Raw genomic sequence first — 18,483 nt, forward strand, 5'->3', positions numbered from 1 at the left:
ATGGTTTAAAAAACAAGACTTTTTGGGAATTACCTATAGGGAAAAAGTGACACATATTTTAGCGATTTGATTTCTGGCAAAAAAAAGAGGAGGGTTTGAATAGTTTTAAAAAAATGAAATACCTGTAATCTGTAGCAAGTTTATTGAAAAGCAAGAACTTTTTCAAAAAGCGAAAATTCGACAACTTTAGTTAAAAAGCAGTAATTTTTGTGAATTTTTATTTTACATTTTTTTTTGTGCTAAAAAACATGACTTTTTTTTGTTAATTTTTGAAATTTAAGGTAATAATTATAAAGTAAGTAAAACTTTTGAATTCTTAAGAGACCTAAATTTCTGGTAAAACGTAAGATTTTTAGACACGTTTTGGAAAAAAGTAAAGACTGAAATTTTTTGCAAAAAAAACGAACATTTGCGACAATTTGAATTTATGGGAAAAGGTAAGATTGATAGTTTTAGCAAAAAGTAAAAGTAAAATATTACTTACTTATATGATGATAAAATCATTACCTTTTTGCAACACCTTTGTACAAAATAGAAGATATCTTTCAGTTTTTTTCAAATTACAATTTTGAAAAGAAGTGAGACTTTTTGGAATTTTTAGCTAAAAAAACGACAACTTTTGGCAATATTGTTAAAAAGCAGAGGAATTTTTTACAGCATTTGGCAAAAAGCAAGACGACTTATTAGACCTAATACACTATGAGATTGAGGGGGTCAGATCTTCTCTGATGACTGATGATGATGAGGATAAGAAGTTCTCGAATTTGTAACTGAAGTTCGATAAAATAAAGAATCAGGCTGTTTTTCTTTTTTCAGTAGGTACTTCGGATTGTATTCATCGTAATATTCTTTCATAAGGTCTCATTCAAATCAATGTACAACGTTACTCGACTCGATGTCGACCTACTACGAAGTACGAAAGAATCAAATGGCTGGTAGGTAGAGGTGCATGCTATAGCTTCGTGCTAAAAATAATTCTTAGAAAATGGCATAACAAGTTATCTAACAACCTCGACTGAAACACACAACGAGGTTTCACCTAGCATCTACGCAGTCGCAATCATATCATTACATGAATGAAAGGCTATAAAGCAAACCGGTTTCTGCGACGTGTGAAAAGAGATAATCAGCGAATTCAGCAAAGAAGGGGTAGCTCTCTATCGCATTGCTTTTGCTTACTTCTGCTTGCCGGAATACCGCACGATCAATGATCATTTTCATTTCTACTGCGAATGTTGCATCTATGCATCAGACAGGTGCGAAGCGAATGTAATACGACTTCCTTTCATGTATTGATTATGCTCTAACAGAGATCTTCATTTTTCATTTTCCATTTCATCGTTTTCGAACCATACTGTCGTATACAAGGTAAGCAATGAATAATACCTACATATGTATTTTTTTTCGATCAAGCTTTCAGTGTTACAATGTGAAAATCAGTAACCTTAATTATGAATATGTTGTAATTTGTAATCGTACTTATGTATTTTCCTCCTTACAGATGCCCACAGTGACGGAGATGCTATGCATGTTTTGCCTGCGATCAGTAACAACCACAAGTCCAGTCTGCGAAGAAAACAATACGAATACGATCAAAGAATCGATAGTGATCTCCTCGTGCCGTCATTTAATGCATATGAGCTGCTTCGTTGATTTAATTCCATCAGATCCGGTATCTTGTCGACACCCAGAATGTGGTAAAGTTCTAGACCGTGATGAAGTACTTGTAATCGATGCTATTCTTAAAGATCGTCGTATCATAGTCGAGTCAACTGATGAAAAGTGTAACTTCGTCGAAGAATTATCAGAACGTCTAATTGTAAATGTAGCGACGTGTAACCTCGTTGAAGAATTAACAACCTTTCTGAAAGCAGCCAAGGACAAGATAGCTGAACTCGAAGCCAATATTAAGAACTACTCCGAGCTCGGGGCTAAAGTTGATAAACGCTCCAGTCAAGCCGAAACAGCCGAGCTAAATGCGAAGAATCTTTACGAATTAGCCCTTGAGAAGTTAACCGATCATCTTGTTGCTTGTAAGTGTACATCTCGACCTGACTTCGGTGTTCCTGTACTTTCGACGAGCATTGAGCTCCTCAGCACTTTGAAGCAGTCGAAACCAAGATCAGTAATGGATTCACAGACACCGGAAATTGCTCCGGTTTCACGTTCGAACGATGTGTTTGATCGAAATCAGGAAGAGATCGTTCGAGTAGAGAAAATAGACCAGTCTAATGTGGCTACTTCGCCAAATAAAGAACCAGAACGTCCTATGATCGAATCAATCGCAGATTTTCCCAACGTGTTGGCAGATTTTGTACCGACGATAGATCCATCTAGCGATAATAAATTCGTACCATTTCCAGAGTCGATAGAAGAACCGAAAGAAACCACCGATACTTCGATGAAATCACCTTCATCACTTCACCATCATGCTAAAGATCTTCGCCAACAATCATCTGATAAGAAATGCATAGTGACAGAAGAACCTATTTCGGAATGTAGGCAGTGTACGACGAGTAATCACAACGCAAACCATTCGCTTCGTAATACCAGCGGTAGCAGTGAGAGTTTGGGTTCGATTGCTGCGGATGAAGCAGGCTCTTCAAGACGTTCCAGACGTTCCAGATCATCGAGCAGTGGATATCGTAGAAAAATGAAAGCTCAAAAGACTGCCATTACTGCGCAGAAAGATCGCTCACCGGAAGCTAAACGATGGAAAGGACCTAGTGAATCGAGCACCCACGACTACGAAAGATACTGGCAGCGTTTTCGTATAACACCACCAAAGTTAAACCCTTTCTCTCCTCTGAATTCTTTTCCAATGGGTTACACCGTTGCTGGCATTCAAGATCCTACTGAAAAGGTGTGTAAAGTGGCCATCCTCGCCTACGATGTATTGCTACTCGGCGACGGTCACGCATTAAGCGTCGCAAATTATATCCTCAAAAACAAACCGTTCAAAGATCAGCTTTCTGAATCGTTGTACAGACGTAACCTCAGTATCATCGATCTGGTCATGAATCTGAATTTTTACTTCACAGTGCTCCCTGAAAGGATCATCTTATGTATTGGGAATTGGGATGCGAGCCAAAATATGCCATCTGAGCAATTTCTGGCCCATTTTAAGGATCTGTTGCAGATTTTCAAGAAATGCCAGGTCAAAGTTTTGTACACTCTGCCTATTATTACGCACCCAGGGATGGACGCGGACGCGAATAGAGATTTGATCGCTCAGTGCTTGAGTACTGATTGGAGCAAGACTCTTGGTGGCCAGTATGTGTTGTTCTCAGAGATGGTATCCAATGCTATCGGTGATCAGATCCCAGTAGTCGAAGATAAGGGTCCGATGTATGCGTTAGACCAATATGCGCCGTTAGTGGAAGCCATTCGTGATCGTTTTATTCCTGTGGCTATGGCGTTACCTGACGTAAATGAAGCTGAAGCTGAGGCTCCGTGGAATACTCTAAATGGACATCAGACCTGATGGATGAAAGCAGTACCTATCTATATTCTATAAGGTATAAATGAGCGATTAAATTCACTTACATTTTTATTCTTTACACTCTGGTGGTGTTTTTTGAATTATTGTCATTTTAAAATAGGCACAATACGAATTTATTAGAAAGAAATTTAAAACGAGTGAGAGGAGAGGCCCAGGAGCTATGATACTTTGATCGAAACTGATTTCACAGCTCAAAAGGGCATTGCATTTTGAACCTTTCAAGTATGTTGAAATTTTCAAAAGTTGAAAGTTGAACTTTCAGATTGAAAGTTCAAATTTTAAAATAGCGCTGTAAGTGGGAGCTACCGTTCAAAATTTTGAAAAAATTTCCATAGATGTACCTTTTGATGCTTTTTTGAAATATTCAATTTTCGAGATGGGACCTTTTAATGGTAGGGAAGCACCCCCTCCCCCAAATTTGGGCAAAACTTTCGAAAAAAATGTGGGGCATGTGATATATCGATTTGTATGTTTCTGGTGACGCTGAACACGAATATGATGTCAGATTTTTGAATGGATCCCATACGCGGCCCCCAGCACCTCTCCCAAGGGGGTAAAAGTACAAAAAATGGTTTCATTCGTGTGACACATGAAATGGTATGTTTTCGATATCGCTGAACACGAATATAGCCTTAGTTTTTCGAATTGATCTTAACTGTGGCCCCCAGAACCTCTCTCCTGATTGGTAAAAGTCCAAAAAAGTTGTTTCATTTGTGTAGGGGGCCGTGTATGGGGTCCAATCAAAAATCTGGCGTCATATTCGTGTTCAGCGTCACCAAAAACATACTATTTCATGTGTCGCACGAACAAAACATTTTCTCAAACTTTTACCCCCCTTTTGGGGTGGTGCTTGGGGGCGTGTATGGGGTTCAATCAGAAATCTGACGTCATATTCGTGTTCACCGTCACCAAAAACATTCCATTTCATGTGTCGCACTAACAAAACACTTTTTTGAACTTTTACCCCATTTGGGGAGGTGCTGAGAGCCGTGGATGGGGTCCAATAAAAAATCTGACGTCATATTCGTGTTCAACGTCATCAAAAACATAGAATTTGATATATCATATAACCCAGATTTTTTTTCGGAAGTTTTGCCAAAATTTGGGGGAGGGGATGCTTCCTTTCCATTAAAAGATCCCATCTCAAAAATTAAATATTTCAAAAAAGCATCAAAAGGTACATCTATGGAAATTTTTTCAGAAATTTAAATGGTAGCTCTCACTTACAGCGCCATTTTGAAATTTAAACTTTCAATTTGAAAGTTCAACATTCAACATTTGAGAATTTCAAAACACTTAAAAAGTTCAAAATGCAATGCCTTCTTGAACTGTGAAATCAGTTTTGATCAAAGTATCATAGCTTCGGAGGAATGCGCTGCTGAAGTTGATTACCTCGAGACAACGTGAAAATAATGGAAGCCCCCTCACCCACCCTCTTGAGGGGGCCGGGACCAAACTGATTGCGGGTTTCTTACCTATTGTGTGGATTGACATTCCAAAAAAAAAAAAAAAAATTGAACGAAATTTGCAGACATGACTTTCAAAATCGAATTTTTTTTGGTCGAATTGACATGCTGGAATGACCCATTTTGCTTTTAAATTCTAATCTAATGTATTTTGTATTATTTTTCCAGAGAAAAATTGCACAGGTACGTACCTGTTTTCCAAGCTGAAGCCAGGGATTTTCGGTCCGACATTATTAATCTCGAGTACTCCAGAATGGTTTTTATTTTATTGAAGCTTCACGACCTGCCAGGATTTGTTTCGTTTAAGAAGGAGCTTACCTACATTTTGTTAGTTTCGTTTTTTATTTTATTTTATCATTGGGATTTATATGTGTTCAAAGTCTCACTGTTTTGTATTTATATATATTTGTTAAACTCGACTTACCTATAGGTATTGTGTATTAGTTTTTGACTGAAGTAGTCACCCTTATCACTGACGATCTGTATACTTTCGTGATTTCTAATGATAAGTGTTAAGTGCATTGAAATTGTGTTATTTTATGAGATAGTTATTGTTATTATGTTTATAATTTTTTTTTTATTTGTTTTCGTTTTTTTTATTCTCGTTGGATGTTGAGTTCATGTATTTTGTTTTGTCTGAAATTATATCCAGGCGACATAGAGTCCATTATTACTTTCATATATTGTTATACAGATTTCGACAATCATGACATTACAATTACAATATATTTTTTTTACACGGTCTTTTCTCTTTCAATTCTAAAATTTTTTCTTAATTTTAGGGTATACTCATAGGTATCTAATTTTTTTTTCAAATCAAAAGTTACGACTCATAAAAATAGAAATGTTGAAATGTCGGTACCTATATGAAAATGAAGCATTTATATCAGAACATTTTTTGAGCAATTCTGAAAAATTTTCGAGGCCATAATGAAATTATGATTTTTCGGAAATTCGGACATTCAAAAGTGGTGTCATTTGACTGGTCAAGAAGGATTAAAATTTTGGTGGAAAATCAGAAATTTCAATCAATTTTTTTGAGGGGAAGGTTTGAAGAATTCTAAGGTTCAAATTCAAATTCAAATTCAAATTCTTTATTGCAGTCGACAGCTTTCGCTGTATTACAATGTCAGGGAAGTACAAAAAAAATTTGGGTATTAATAGATACAAATAAACAAAGTACATGCCATTTTGCAAATAATTATGTTACGAGGAAGATTTAAGTAAAAAAAATAAAAAATATAGAAAACAATACAAAATAAACTTGAAGAACTGCTATCCATCTAGCTGCAGCATTTCTTCAACACTGTAGAACGCATATCATTATTTTCAAGACTTATTTTGATCAAGTAAAGGTTTCATGCAACCTGTCAAAATGGGTTAAAATTTCGGTACGAATTCATCAAAGACTTTCTTGATAAGTTTTGAATCATTTTGAGCTTATATAATTGGTCAAGATTCTCGAGGGTGTCGAAAAACTTGTCATTAAATCCATTAAAATGTGGTAGTGTAATTTTTGCTTTTTGAAAAAATTCTCATTTCTTTTAACAAAATAGCGACAGATTTTTCACTTTTTCAAATTATTGCCAAGAGTTGTCGGTTTTTTTTAGGCTAAAAATTCCAGAAATCTCAATTCTTTTTAATAATTGTTCAGGTATTGCTTCTAAAACCACCAAAACCAAATTTTCAGCAGCGCAAGTTCATTTTTCGATTTTTGGCGAATTTTTGAAAATTCAAAATTCACTATTTTTGGCGATTTATGTTTTTGTTTAAAAAGTACGTACTTGATCAATAAAAATGTTTAATTACCCAAATCCAAATTTCACCATTTCCAGCCATGCTGGAGCCTCCAGCGCGATTTTTCAATTACTCCAGAATTTTGGATTTGCTCCAGAAGGCGTGAATATGAAGTTGGACAGCTAAAAATCGAGTTGTGTATTACACTCAACCTGTTTAACGAGTTTATCCACATTTGAGCCGATTTTGGGAGTGACACTTCCAAAGTGGTTTTTTGACCAGCTTTTTTCAAAATTAAAAAATCCAAAACATCAATAATTTCCCGTTTGTGTGTAAATTTTTGAAATTCACGCGAATCGCTGTATTATGTCCAAAACTAATCCCCCAAATCAAAATTTCACAACTTCCCGCCATTTTGGAGCCTCCAGTGCGATTTTTCAATTTCTCCAGAATTTTGGATTTGCTCCAGAAGGCGTGAATATGAAGTTGGGCAGCTAAAAATCGAGTTGTATATTACACTCGACCTGTTTAACGAGTTTATCTACATTTGAGCCGATTTTGAGTGTGACACCTCAAGAGTGGTTTTTTGAGGTGTCACTCTCGCTCCAAAACGGCTGGAAATGGTAGAATTTGCGCTCCGGGGGTTAGTTCTTGAAGAAATACAGCGATTTGCGAGAATTTCAAAAATTTCCACACAAATGGGAAACTTTCGATTTTTTGAATTTTTTTAATTTTGAAAAAAGCTGGTCAAAAAGCCACTTTTGAGGTGTCACTCTCAGCATCGGCTCAAATGTAGATAAACTCGTTAAACTGGTCGAGTGTAATATACAACTCGATTTTTAGCTGCCCAACTTCATATTCATCGCCTTCTGGAGCAAATTCAAAATTCTGGAGAAATTGAAAAATAGGGCTGGAGGCTCCAGGAGGCCTGGAAATGGTAAAATTTGGATTTGGCTAATTAATATTAGTTTGGGACTTATTTTGACCATGTTTACTGATCAAGTACGCATTTTTTTGAAAAAAGCATAAATCGCCAAAAACAGTCAATTTTGAATTTTCAAAAATTCGCCAAAAATCGAAAAATGAACTTGGGCAGCTGAAAATTTGGTTTTGAGTGTTTTAGACTATGCTCTTTCCAAACATCGCGGTCCTGTTCAAATCGGAGTGTGACACCTGAAGAGGTTCCCTTGTAAGATAGCGAAAAAACGTAATTTTTTGTCAATAATAGGTAGCTAAAAAGTTCTACCTAATTTTTGCTAAACTATCAGTCTCACTTTTGCCATAAATTTTCGCGAACGTTCGTTTTTTTTTTGCAAATAATTTCGGAAAGTCTCATTTTTTTCCGAAAAGTGTCCAAAAGTCTTGTGTTTCACAAAAACTTTTAGCTGTTCATAAATTCAAAAGTCTCGCTTTATTATATCTAAAATTGTTAAAAACTACCAAAAGAAAAATAAAAAAAAGTGAAAAAGCTTTAATTCTTGAAAAAAGTTCCTTGAGAAATGCACCTAGGTAGGTAGGTACTCATAATACAATCTGTAGAAATGAACTTCAACACCTCAGAACGTGTCCAACGCGTGTTAGTATCCCACATTGATCGATTACACATCATTTTTCCAAGCATTGTCATGCAGGTTTCAGGAAATTTATTACGGTATTATTTTTTTAATATGAAGGGTTGAAAATTCAAAATTCTTCATTCTATTTCGGGACGTAATAATTTTTATACATAATAAAATTAGAAATTATTGTTTCCTGAATTTTTGGCGAAAAATGTGACATTTTTTGATAGATATTTCAATAGAAGTTTGGCACTTTCTGGCAGTTTCAACTTGAATGTGCATTGAAAGAGACTGTAAGATTGAAGTCTCGAGTAATATTATAGTTCAGAACTCCCAAATCCCAATCAATATGCTTCTCAGTATTCCTCTGAAATACTACAATATTATTATAGATTCCAAAAAACCAGGCTAGGGATGGGAAAAGGTAAAAACTTGCAATAAGGTACTCTCACAGATGTACAAAAACACAATAAATAGTTCAATGATTCAAAAAATTAAAAATAGATTCAACACGAAGAAGGATGAAAAATAAAAACGCTCGCAGTCACTCACAACATATTATAATCAACAAAATAAGAACGTACAAGTAGGTACTCGATATATACTAAAAAATTAAACAAAAATTATTTTTTAAATCATCACAAAATCTATCCAGAAATGGATTTTTGAAGAAAAAAAAGCAATATCAAATAATCGGACAAAATAATAGGTAGGTACGTGTTTGACCATGATTTTTAAACACATCGATATTATCGTTTTCATTCTCTAGTGCTCCGGCGTATTTTTCGTAAGATCATGGATATGTTGCTGATCTATGTATACGTCCTCCTCCTCCACATCTTCGGCAATGGTTTGCATTGCGATTGGTACAGGAGCTGGAAATGGTACAGCTAGCGGATTCAATTGATTCGACTGCTCAGACTGCTGGGATACTCCTGCTCGTGTTATACTTTGTGAGGTCATCACTGGTTGCATAAACGACGCTACCGAAGGAGAAATGCCAGGTGGAGGATTCATCGTACTCGTAGCGATAGTTGAATTACACGACGATGTCTTAGATGATTGCTGCAGTTGCAATAATTTCGTCGCCGAATTCTCACAATTGGGATGTTGTTTCACGTTCTGATGATGTTGACTGAGAATGGGATGAGGTACGAGTACGTTTGCCATTTCAACACCTGCAGTTGATTCATCTTCAAGCATTGTAATAGGATGACTAAAAGGTCGTAATTCGTTCTTCACCAACGGAATAAATAGGTCGTCTCGAATTCGATTTCCAACCAGTAAGTACAGATCACGATCGTGATACGGACCTACTTCATCACAGACTCGAGGTGGTATCTTTTCCAAATCTTGTACGTATTTATATCCTACAAAATACTCGATATTCCTCCATTTATCCCAATTATACAATTCAAGCGCTGAAATCACTTCGTTATAAGCGGTTTCATCTTGACCTTGCCATGCAACAGGAGGTAGGATGAAAATTTCGCGTACGTTTCTGTTACCGAGTACTCGAGCTAGTTTGACCATATGATCGAAGAAGTCTCCGCTAGTTGTTCGGCAGGCGACATCGTACGTACCGATTGAAATCATTAGACGGGGAGGTAATCTTTGAAATCTGGCGAGTATCGTAATTAAATCACGAATACGAAGGTCCCGACGATAAAAATCTTTATACAGATGCTCTCGATATGGTTGGTCGTGAGTGAGCCACATCGCTAAGCCAAGAGCATGAACGTCGCCTAGAATTACTACGTTGTAGGCGCAGATCGCTGCAGATAGAACTCCTTCTGGACTTTGAAATCCTGCTATCGTAAAAGCATTACTCGTAGGATAGACGTTCGTCGGATTCGGATAAAATGGTGGAGGTGGTCGCAGAAATCGTTGCTGAAATCTTCCATGATTATTACTTGGTAATTCGTTACATCGTTCTACATTACGTGAATCGTTCGTAGACCTGCAAGTTACCGGTTTCAATGGAATGGATTGATGAGCCTGAGCGTAGGAGCTTCGATATCTTTCTCGATCATCTACGAGTAGTTTAGCTTCTGATGTTTTGAATATTTCATCGAATACAGGCGTTCGTGTATCTTGTTTCAATTTATCAGTAGATGACAAGTCGATATTCGTGAGCATTTTCGAAATCGATGGAAACAAGTCGAGAGTTTTCGTCGGTAAATTTTCGGCTACGGTTTCGGTTCGAGCTGAATATAGGTTCAGATTCGGTGCTAGGAACGGTACGGTTTCGGCTGCAGCTTTAGTATTAAAAATACTCGATAATCCAGGCGGAGTTGGAGTTGGATTATTTCTATTTACACCACGTAATACAATATTATCGACTGTAGATTCGATCAGACGTTCGTATTTACCTCTCGTGCACAGCAATTGCATCGTAAGTTCGGTGATTTTATTTTCAGCATTCAGCAATCGTTGTTTCAAACTCTCTGCTAAATCGTGTAAGGCTGCGTTGATGGCTTTTAATTCGGAAATTTGTTGTTGTTCGGAGTTTAAAGATGTTGGAATGGGCATAACGTTTTCATTTTCCTTCGAAATATCCATCTGGCAAGCTTGTTTATTGGGAGAGTTTGGTCTGGAGCAGCCCATATGTGTGCAATAGAGTATCTTATCGCCGTCAGCGTTGACGTTTTGCAGTTTTTCAAACGCGTCCAATAGACAACTTTTATGGAAGAAGTGCATACATCTAGTCATGAATACTGCATCTTGTTTCTCGGTTGCATTTTCCTTGATGGGACTATCCGATGTGAGTGGACGAAAACACAGGTCGCAAACAGTCTCTGATTTGATGTCAGGCATATTGCTGGAAAATACCACACAAGGAATGATAATTAGCAACGTTGGATTTATTTACGTCATTCATTTGATAACGATATACATAATTATGAATTTGTTTTAAAGGCTTGCGAGATATTTTTTTTTTAGTAAAAATGCATTCGTACCTAAATATTAGTCAAAGATTTTGTACTCACCGAAATTTAAGGTAGGTAGATGTCGAATGATCTGGAAAATAACGCCGGATTGTAGGTTGAAATGTTCTCAGACAATAGGTAGAGAAACCTAAACTCGCGATAAGTTCACTTGTTCACGTAATAGGAATAGATCTCGAACACAATCAGTAACAGAATAATAAGAAATGATCGTAGTATTGATTTGATTTAAAAGCTGTGTACAATGTCTTATCGTAATTCTTCCACCAACACTACTGGGCACTGTTTCTTCCAGGCTTATGGGTAGATTACATAGTGAAATAAAAGCGAAGGCGAACCGGTTGTTTTGGCAAAGAGGGGGAAAAAAATCGGTGAGTCATAATACTTACATAGTATGCAAACGCTCTGACGACATAAGACATAACCGACCGTTTCCACGACGAAAAAAAACTACAAAGATTCCGAACCTTATTGACGTTTAAATGAATTTTAAGGGTTCAAAGATCAGATTTTTGAGAATAAAACAATGGTTGGTTTTGTCACATGTAAGTAATGATAAGCTATTCGACAAAAAATGAAAGTTTCAAACTGAATTAGGTACTGAAATATTTACTCATCTAGTCATTCAAAACCAAAGATTTCATCGGGTAGGTATTCGTCATTTTTTACTTGAGTCCTAAGGAACATTTCTAGCCCTTGTACTCAAAAAAAAACGTGGCCCTACTTACAAAATGGCGGCCATTTTGATTAACAGGTCAGCCGAAATCGCAGATTTTGCGTTCCAACATAGAACTTGCACGAAATTTTTCAAACTGTACAAAGGTAGATCGAAAGATCAAGCAAAAATTTATCTCCTGTCAAAATTTTAAGTGCCAAAGTGCGTTTTTCGATTTCTGGTGAATTTTTAAAAATCAAATTTAGGCCAAAAATGAGGGAAACAATCAAAATTTTACCAAATTGACCAAGAAAGGTGAAACTTGGGATATACCCTATTTTCGACGTGCCAAATCGATTGGAAACTGATTCGAACCGTTTTGAGCAGTTCTGGAGCCTCCAGTAGATTTTTGAAACTCGAAATTCCCACAAAATTTCACCAAAATGGAGTTGGAAAGCTGAAATTTACTCTGCAAACTAGTTTCAATACGCTACGAAGTAAACTGCAGGGGGGTCATTCCGCGTAAAGTGAGAAAATTGGATCTAAAATTTTTCAAATTTTAAAATTATTTTTTGGAAATTTTTTTGGCCAAAATTGTTAATGTTGGGTTGGTGCAGACCACTGAGCATGTTTCCGGAGCAGTAGCCCCACTATTAGGGGCGAGGGGGCACTTTTTTCTACATGACGATGGACATGATTCACATGACGATGGACATGTTTGACACTTTTTCAAATTTTCTAATTATTTTTTGAAATTTTTTTTGGCCAAAATTGTTAATGTTGAGTTGGTGGAGACCATTGAGCATGTTTCCGGAGCAGGAGCTCCACTATTAGGGGCGAGGGGGCTCTTTTTTTACACGATGATGGATGATGGACATGCTTGACACGACGATGGACATGTTTGACATGACGAGAGCCTGTGATAGCGGATAAAACAAGCAATCGATGTCATGGATGACTGTCAATGTCAAAAATGTCTGTAGTTGTGTCAATCAGTCTTTTGTTGTGCCTAATTGCTTATTTAAAAAGCAGAAACACGACAATGGACAAAAAATGTTGGCCATGCCTATGGACAAAATTTCTCTTTTTCAGTAATTAAGGGAGGGGATTAACTTTTTTTTGCAAAAGTTGATGGCTTATTGAACTTAGTGTACTTGAATACACTTCTGGTGTAAGTTATCAAAATTTTCAAATTAGGGAAGAAGGGGCAAAAATAACACATGACCATGGACATTCAGAGTTGAAATTTCTAGTTTTAGAGAAATTTATTGCTGTGGCGTGAGTCCCTCTCACAATGACATTAAAAAAATACCTGGATCATGTAGGTATGATGAGATGTCATCAGGATTGCCATTTTAGAATTTCAAAAAATTCATATAAGTACACCTCATGGCCAAAACAAAATCAAGCATGACGATGGACAAATAAAAATAAAAACCATGGGACAGTTTTCTTAGTTGGTTTTACTCAGACTGAGGAACCTCAAAAAAAATTTATGATCCATTAAGCGAATATTCAACTTATATCACACAGAATATTTCATTCATTCAAGTTAAACTTCAAATCAGTGGTCCAAAAACCCATAACAAGGCAACAGAAACATGCCCTGGGACACGCACGACGATGGACATTTCAGCTATATTTTTGATTGGTAGGGGAAAATGACCCACCCCCCACCTGCCTGATTGGTACTAAAATGTAGGGGACAATGTCCCCTAACCATAGGCCCCCAAAAAATTATTGTCCCCCTTACAGTTTTGGAGCTATCCCATCTGGACACGATATTCTCACTTTACGCGGAATGACCCAGGGGGATTTCAAGTCGTTTTGGAGCCTGGAGCGACTTTTTGAAAATTCCTGGAGCCTCCAATAGATTTTTGAAACTTGAAATTATCCCAAAATTTCATCAAAATGGAGATGGGCAATTTTGGAGCCTCTAGTGACTTTTTGAAAATTACTGGAGGCTCCGGCAAATTTCTGAAACTTTGAGCTTCCACAAAATTTCATAAAATGGAGATGGAAAACGAAAATTTACTCCACACTCCAACTTTAACACCCTCTGAAGACGACTTCAGGTAGGTTCAAATCATTTTGGAGCCTCCAGCGACTTTTTGAAAACTACTGGAGCCTCCGACAGATTTCTGAAGCTTGAACTTTCGCAAAATTTGATCAAATAGAGATGGAAAGCGAAAATTTACTCTACACTCCAATTTTAACACCCTCTGAAGACAACTTCAGGTGGGTTCAAATCATTTTGGAGACTCCAGCAACTTTTTGAAAATTCCTGGAGCCTCCAGTAAATTTTTGAAACTTGGAATTTCCCCCAAAATTTCATCAAAATAAAGATGGGCAATTTTGAAGCCTCCAGCGACTTTTTGAAAATTACTGGAGCCTCCGGCAGATTTCTGAAACTTTGAACTTTCACAAAATTTCATAAAATGGAGATGGAAAGCGAAAATTTACTCTACACTCCAATTTTAACACCCCCTGAAGACGACTTCAGGTAGGTTCAAATCATTTTGGAGCCTCCAGCGACTTTTTGAAAATTACTGGACCCTCCAATTTTAACACCCTCTGAAGACGACTTCAAGTGCGTTCAAATCATTTTGGTGCCTCCAGCGACTTTTTGAAAATTGCTGGAGCCTCCAGTAGATTTTTGAAACTTGAAATTCTCGCAACATTTTACCAAATGGAGTTGACAAGCTGAAATTTACTTCGCAAACTAATTTCAATACGATATGAAGTCGACTACATGGTAGTTTCAAATGGTTTTAAAATCGTTTTTTGAAGCTTTGGAAATTTCATTTTTCAAAAAACTCCATACGACGTCTCAAAAAGTGGCTGGAGGCTCCAAAACGACTTGAAATCCACCAGCAGACGACTTCGTAGCATTAAAATTAGTTTTCAGAATGAATTTTGACTTGCCATCTCCATTTGATAAAATTTTTAGGTTTAAAGTTTCAAAAATCTGCTGAAGGTTTCAGGAATTTTCAAAAAGTCGATGGAGGCTCCAATACGACTTGAAATTCACCTGCAGTGCTTTGTAGTGTATTGAAAGTAGTTTTTAGAAAAAATTTTAGCTTTACAACTCCAATTTGATGGGATTTTGTGGGAATTTCGAGTTTCAAAAATCTGCTGGAGGCTCCAGAACTGCTCAAAACGGGTTGAAACCGTTTCCAATCGATTTGGCATGTCGAAAATAGGGTATGTCTCAAATTTCAGCTTTCTTGGTCAATTTGGTAAAATTTTGATTTTTTCCCTCATTTTTGGTCTAAATTTGATTTTCAAAAATTCACTAAAAATCGAAAAAGGCATTTTAGCACTTGAAATTTTGACAGGTGATAAATTTTTGCTTGATCTTTCGATCTACCTTTGTACAGTTCGAAAAATGTTGTGCAAGTCCTATGTTGGAACGCAAAATCTGCGATTTCGGCTGACCTGTCAATCAAAATGGCCGCCATTTTGTAAGTAGAGCTACTTTTTTGTTTGAGTACAAGGGCTAGAAATGTTCCTTAGGACTCCTCCTTTTTAAGAAAAAGGTTGTCCCAGAGGATCGACGGGGGGGGGATGCAATTCATCCTTAAGTGGGTTCCCCGACTAAGAGCATTGATACCTACGATTTGTTATGAAAATTATATCAGTATTTTGCCACTTTCAGAATAGGATGAACCTAAATTACGTTTAGTTGACTTACCTTAGTTATCTAACGTGTATTGTTATATCTAACAAGTAACAAGGTTAATACATTTGATGCATTTGATTATTTATAATAATTAATACATATAAAAAGTACTTACTGGTTAGTTGTTTTAATCGAAAAGACGAACATCAAAATCAAATAAACGAAGGAGCAGGTCCATATTAAACCTCTCTCATACAGGCCTTGTGGCACATTGAGGCGGTGAGAAATAAAATTTGTACCACCATATTTCATATTTGAAATAAAATAAATAAAATAAAAAATTTTTAAAAAAATTAAAAATTAAAAAAAAAAGATTTCAAACGTTGGTAAGGTTATTATTCAACATTTAGGTATATTTATGGACACTAAATGCTAGATCATATTTTCCTTTTCTTTTTTTTGACCAAAGTTGAGGGAAGGGTTGAAAAATTGAGTTCTCATATCAAAAATAAGTAATATTGTTTTACTTTTGAAAAATTATTAATTTTTGAATGCTTTTTTGCCTTCCCTTCGCACGAGCTTTTATTCCTATTTTTTAAAATATTATAATTTTTGAATGCATGTTTAAGGCTTTTCATCTTCGACTTGGATCTTTTTATTTTTTATTCGAGCCAGTATGTATTCATCAGAGAAAAGGAAATTTTTATCGATCTCCTTTTTGGATTTACAAATCTCCGAAAGTTTATTATTAGAAGAAAAAAATGGCAAAAATGAGAAGAAAGAAGATGAGTTTTTTTTTTTTTTTTTTTTTATTTGGAAGAAATTGTTACTTGGTTTTCTTGACAAGGATAGGAGTAGGAGATACTCGTAGTTACACGTTTATTATTTTGAGCTTTTCATTACTCGAAATTCATGGATGAAGCATATGAAGAGTATTATTGGTGTGTTTTGGGGAATCGAAAGAGAAAATAGCGATTTGATCCGGTGTTTTTTAGTCAAAATTTTAGGCCAGCTACCTATTAAAAATACTTAGTAAACGATGTGAGGGCTGTTGAGAAATTTATAACATGTGAGAGGTCGAGGTGAAGATTTTATTTTGATAAATACATATACCACCAGCTTAAACTGTTTATAAGCGTTTAAATTCTACTTTTACGAGTAACTTATATTTACCTATACTGATCATTTGGGATTTCGATTCCACTGTTTTTTTCATGTTTAATTATTACCTTCAACTTGGTTGTAATTTTTTTTTCAGGGTGTGTCAAAAGAAAGTTTACACCCATAAAATATCAAATTTTACAACGGGTGAAGCAATCAATTTTGATGTGTTAACAGAACCAAGGGCTGCACTTGAAATTTTCAAACTGAATACTTACCACTAAAGTCTTTCAGCCTTTTTTTGCTGTCAAAATTTTCATTTTTACTCGTTGTTCATCTTAAGTGTAGGTATAGCTGTTTTTGAAAAGTAAAACTTTCTTTTGACACACCCTATACCTATAATATTCTTTTCAATTCGTTTTAATAGTAGATACAGCAAATATTACCTAGTTTTTGAAATTTTGCCTGATTTGTATACTTTCTTTCGTGATTGATTGAAATTGTTCTGTCCTGAGCGATATTATTATGTTTGCGATATTTTTTTTTTTTTTTTTTTTTTTTTTTTAACAAGTCTTTTAGGTATTTGAGTACCTATTTGACCTTTTTTTTTTTTTACGAAGTCTTAGTTTCTTTTTCAACTCCAAAATTTTCTCTCTATTATACTTTTTCAATATGTAGGGTCACGGGTGGTTAGTTGTCAAAAAAAAAAGTTTTTTGAAGTTTCTGAAGCCATTTATGAATATTTCTTTGCGGTTTTGGGTTCATTTGAAAGCTTGATTCTTTGCGCATGTTTTCTTTTTTTAAAATTGAATTTTGGTTCATGTGATGAATAGTTAATGGTGGATTTAGTGAGGTACTTTTTTGTGACAACTAACAACCACCCCTGTTGTAAGTTGTCAAACAATTCAATTTTCGAAAATTTTCTAAAAAGAAAACATGTGAGAAGGAATAAACTTTCAGATAAGACCAAAAAACTTGAAAAAATATCCATAAACGACTTCAAAATCTTCAAAAAACTTTTTTGTTTGACTGGTCATTCTTTGAATTTTTTCTTGCGTAGATAAATCAATCAATTCAACTTTTTTGTTCGTTTTATAGAATGAAAAGCAGAAAAAAAATATTCAATAATGCAATAGATAATTTTCTGAAAATATTTTTCTATTTTGATGCAAATATTGGTAAACTGTCTCATTGACAACTAACAATATTCCCTTTTTTGACAACTAGCAACTTCTCGTTTTTTCACTTTGTACCAAAAAATTTTATTCATTTCGAAATTTTTTGTAATTGTACATGTGATTACTGAATCCGTGATAAAATTTCCTTTAAATTGATGTATAATTTATTTACTTTCGACAAATTTTTGTTGTTTAAAAACGAAAAGTTCCAATTTAACATGTGTAACTTCGCACCTGTAAAATCACTTTTTTCAAAACTGTATCCCCAAATAAAAAGCTATGTTGCCAATTTTGTATGTTGGAACATTAGTAGGTATAGCATGAAGTTATTATGAAGGTTTCGTTTGGATAGCGTTCGTGAATCTTTTTAAAAACGCAATTTGACAACTAACAATTATGGACAACTAACCACCCGTGACCCTACCTATCTTTTTTTTAAAAATTACAAATCAAAACGGGTAAAAGTTTTGACAGAAAATAAAACATTTCCATCTGAAAGTGTTGACAGCTTTGAGAAATTTTCAAGTCAAAATGAGATCTTGATTTTCGAGACTTTAATGAAGGTTTCATGCAACCAATCTAATCAGCATGAATTCAAAATTATCAGAGCTTTTTTGAGCAGTTTTAAAACAGAAATTGTCATCTGACCCATCGACTCTGAAATCCAAAGAAAGGCAAACAATTTTCCTCGTTTTTTTTGTTTTTGTTTTTTTTT

The 18,483-nt window shown here is 35.4% G+C and overlaps 2 protein-coding genes across 2 annotated transcripts; one reads left to right on the forward strand and one right to left on the reverse strand.

Annotated features, from left to right (window-relative positions):
• The first annotated feature begins 1,085 nt into the window (after positions 1-1,085).
• On the forward strand, positions 1,086-5,712 carry LOC135846500 (uncharacterized). The gene is made up of 3 exons (XM_065365619.1): positions 1,086-1,368; positions 1,502-3,518; positions 5,137-5,712. Exon 2 carries the CDS (start codon positions 1,502-1,504, stop codon positions 3,482-3,484), a length of 1,983 nt encoding a protein of 660 aa, XP_065221691.1. The 5' UTR covers positions 1,086-1,368; the 3' UTR covers positions 3,485-3,518; positions 5,137-5,712.
• A 3,095-nt stretch (positions 5,713-8,807) lies between these two features.
• Positions 8,808-11,721, reverse strand: LOC135846507 (uncharacterized). Its single transcript, XM_065365631.1, has 2 exons — positions 11,255-11,721; positions 8,808-11,085 (listed from the first exon to the last, which is right to left on the reverse strand). The coding sequence occupies exon 2, from the start codon at positions 11,079-11,081 to the stop codon at positions 9,030-9,032; it is 2,052 nt and encodes a 683-aa protein (XP_065221703.1). The 5' UTR covers positions 11,082-11,085; positions 11,255-11,721; the 3' UTR covers positions 8,808-9,029.
• Positions 11,722-18,483: the final 6,762 nt, after the last annotated feature.

This window comes from Planococcus citri, chromosome 1, assembly GCF_950023065.1.
Source record: "Planococcus citri chromosome 1, ihPlaCitr1.1, whole genome shotgun sequence".
NCBI lineage: Eukaryota > Metazoa > Arthropoda > Insecta > Hemiptera > Pseudococcidae > Planococcus > Planococcus citri.

Excerpts from the sequence above, each read along its gene's own strand:
- LOC135846507 (XM_065365631.1), bottom strand. The coding sequence starts at position 11,081 with ATGCCTGACATCAAATCAGAGACTGTTTGCGACCTGTGTTTTCGTCCA.
- LOC135846500 (XM_065365619.1), top strand. The coding sequence starts at position 1,502 with ATGCCCACAGTGACGGAGATGCTATGCATGTTTTGCCTGCGATCAGTA.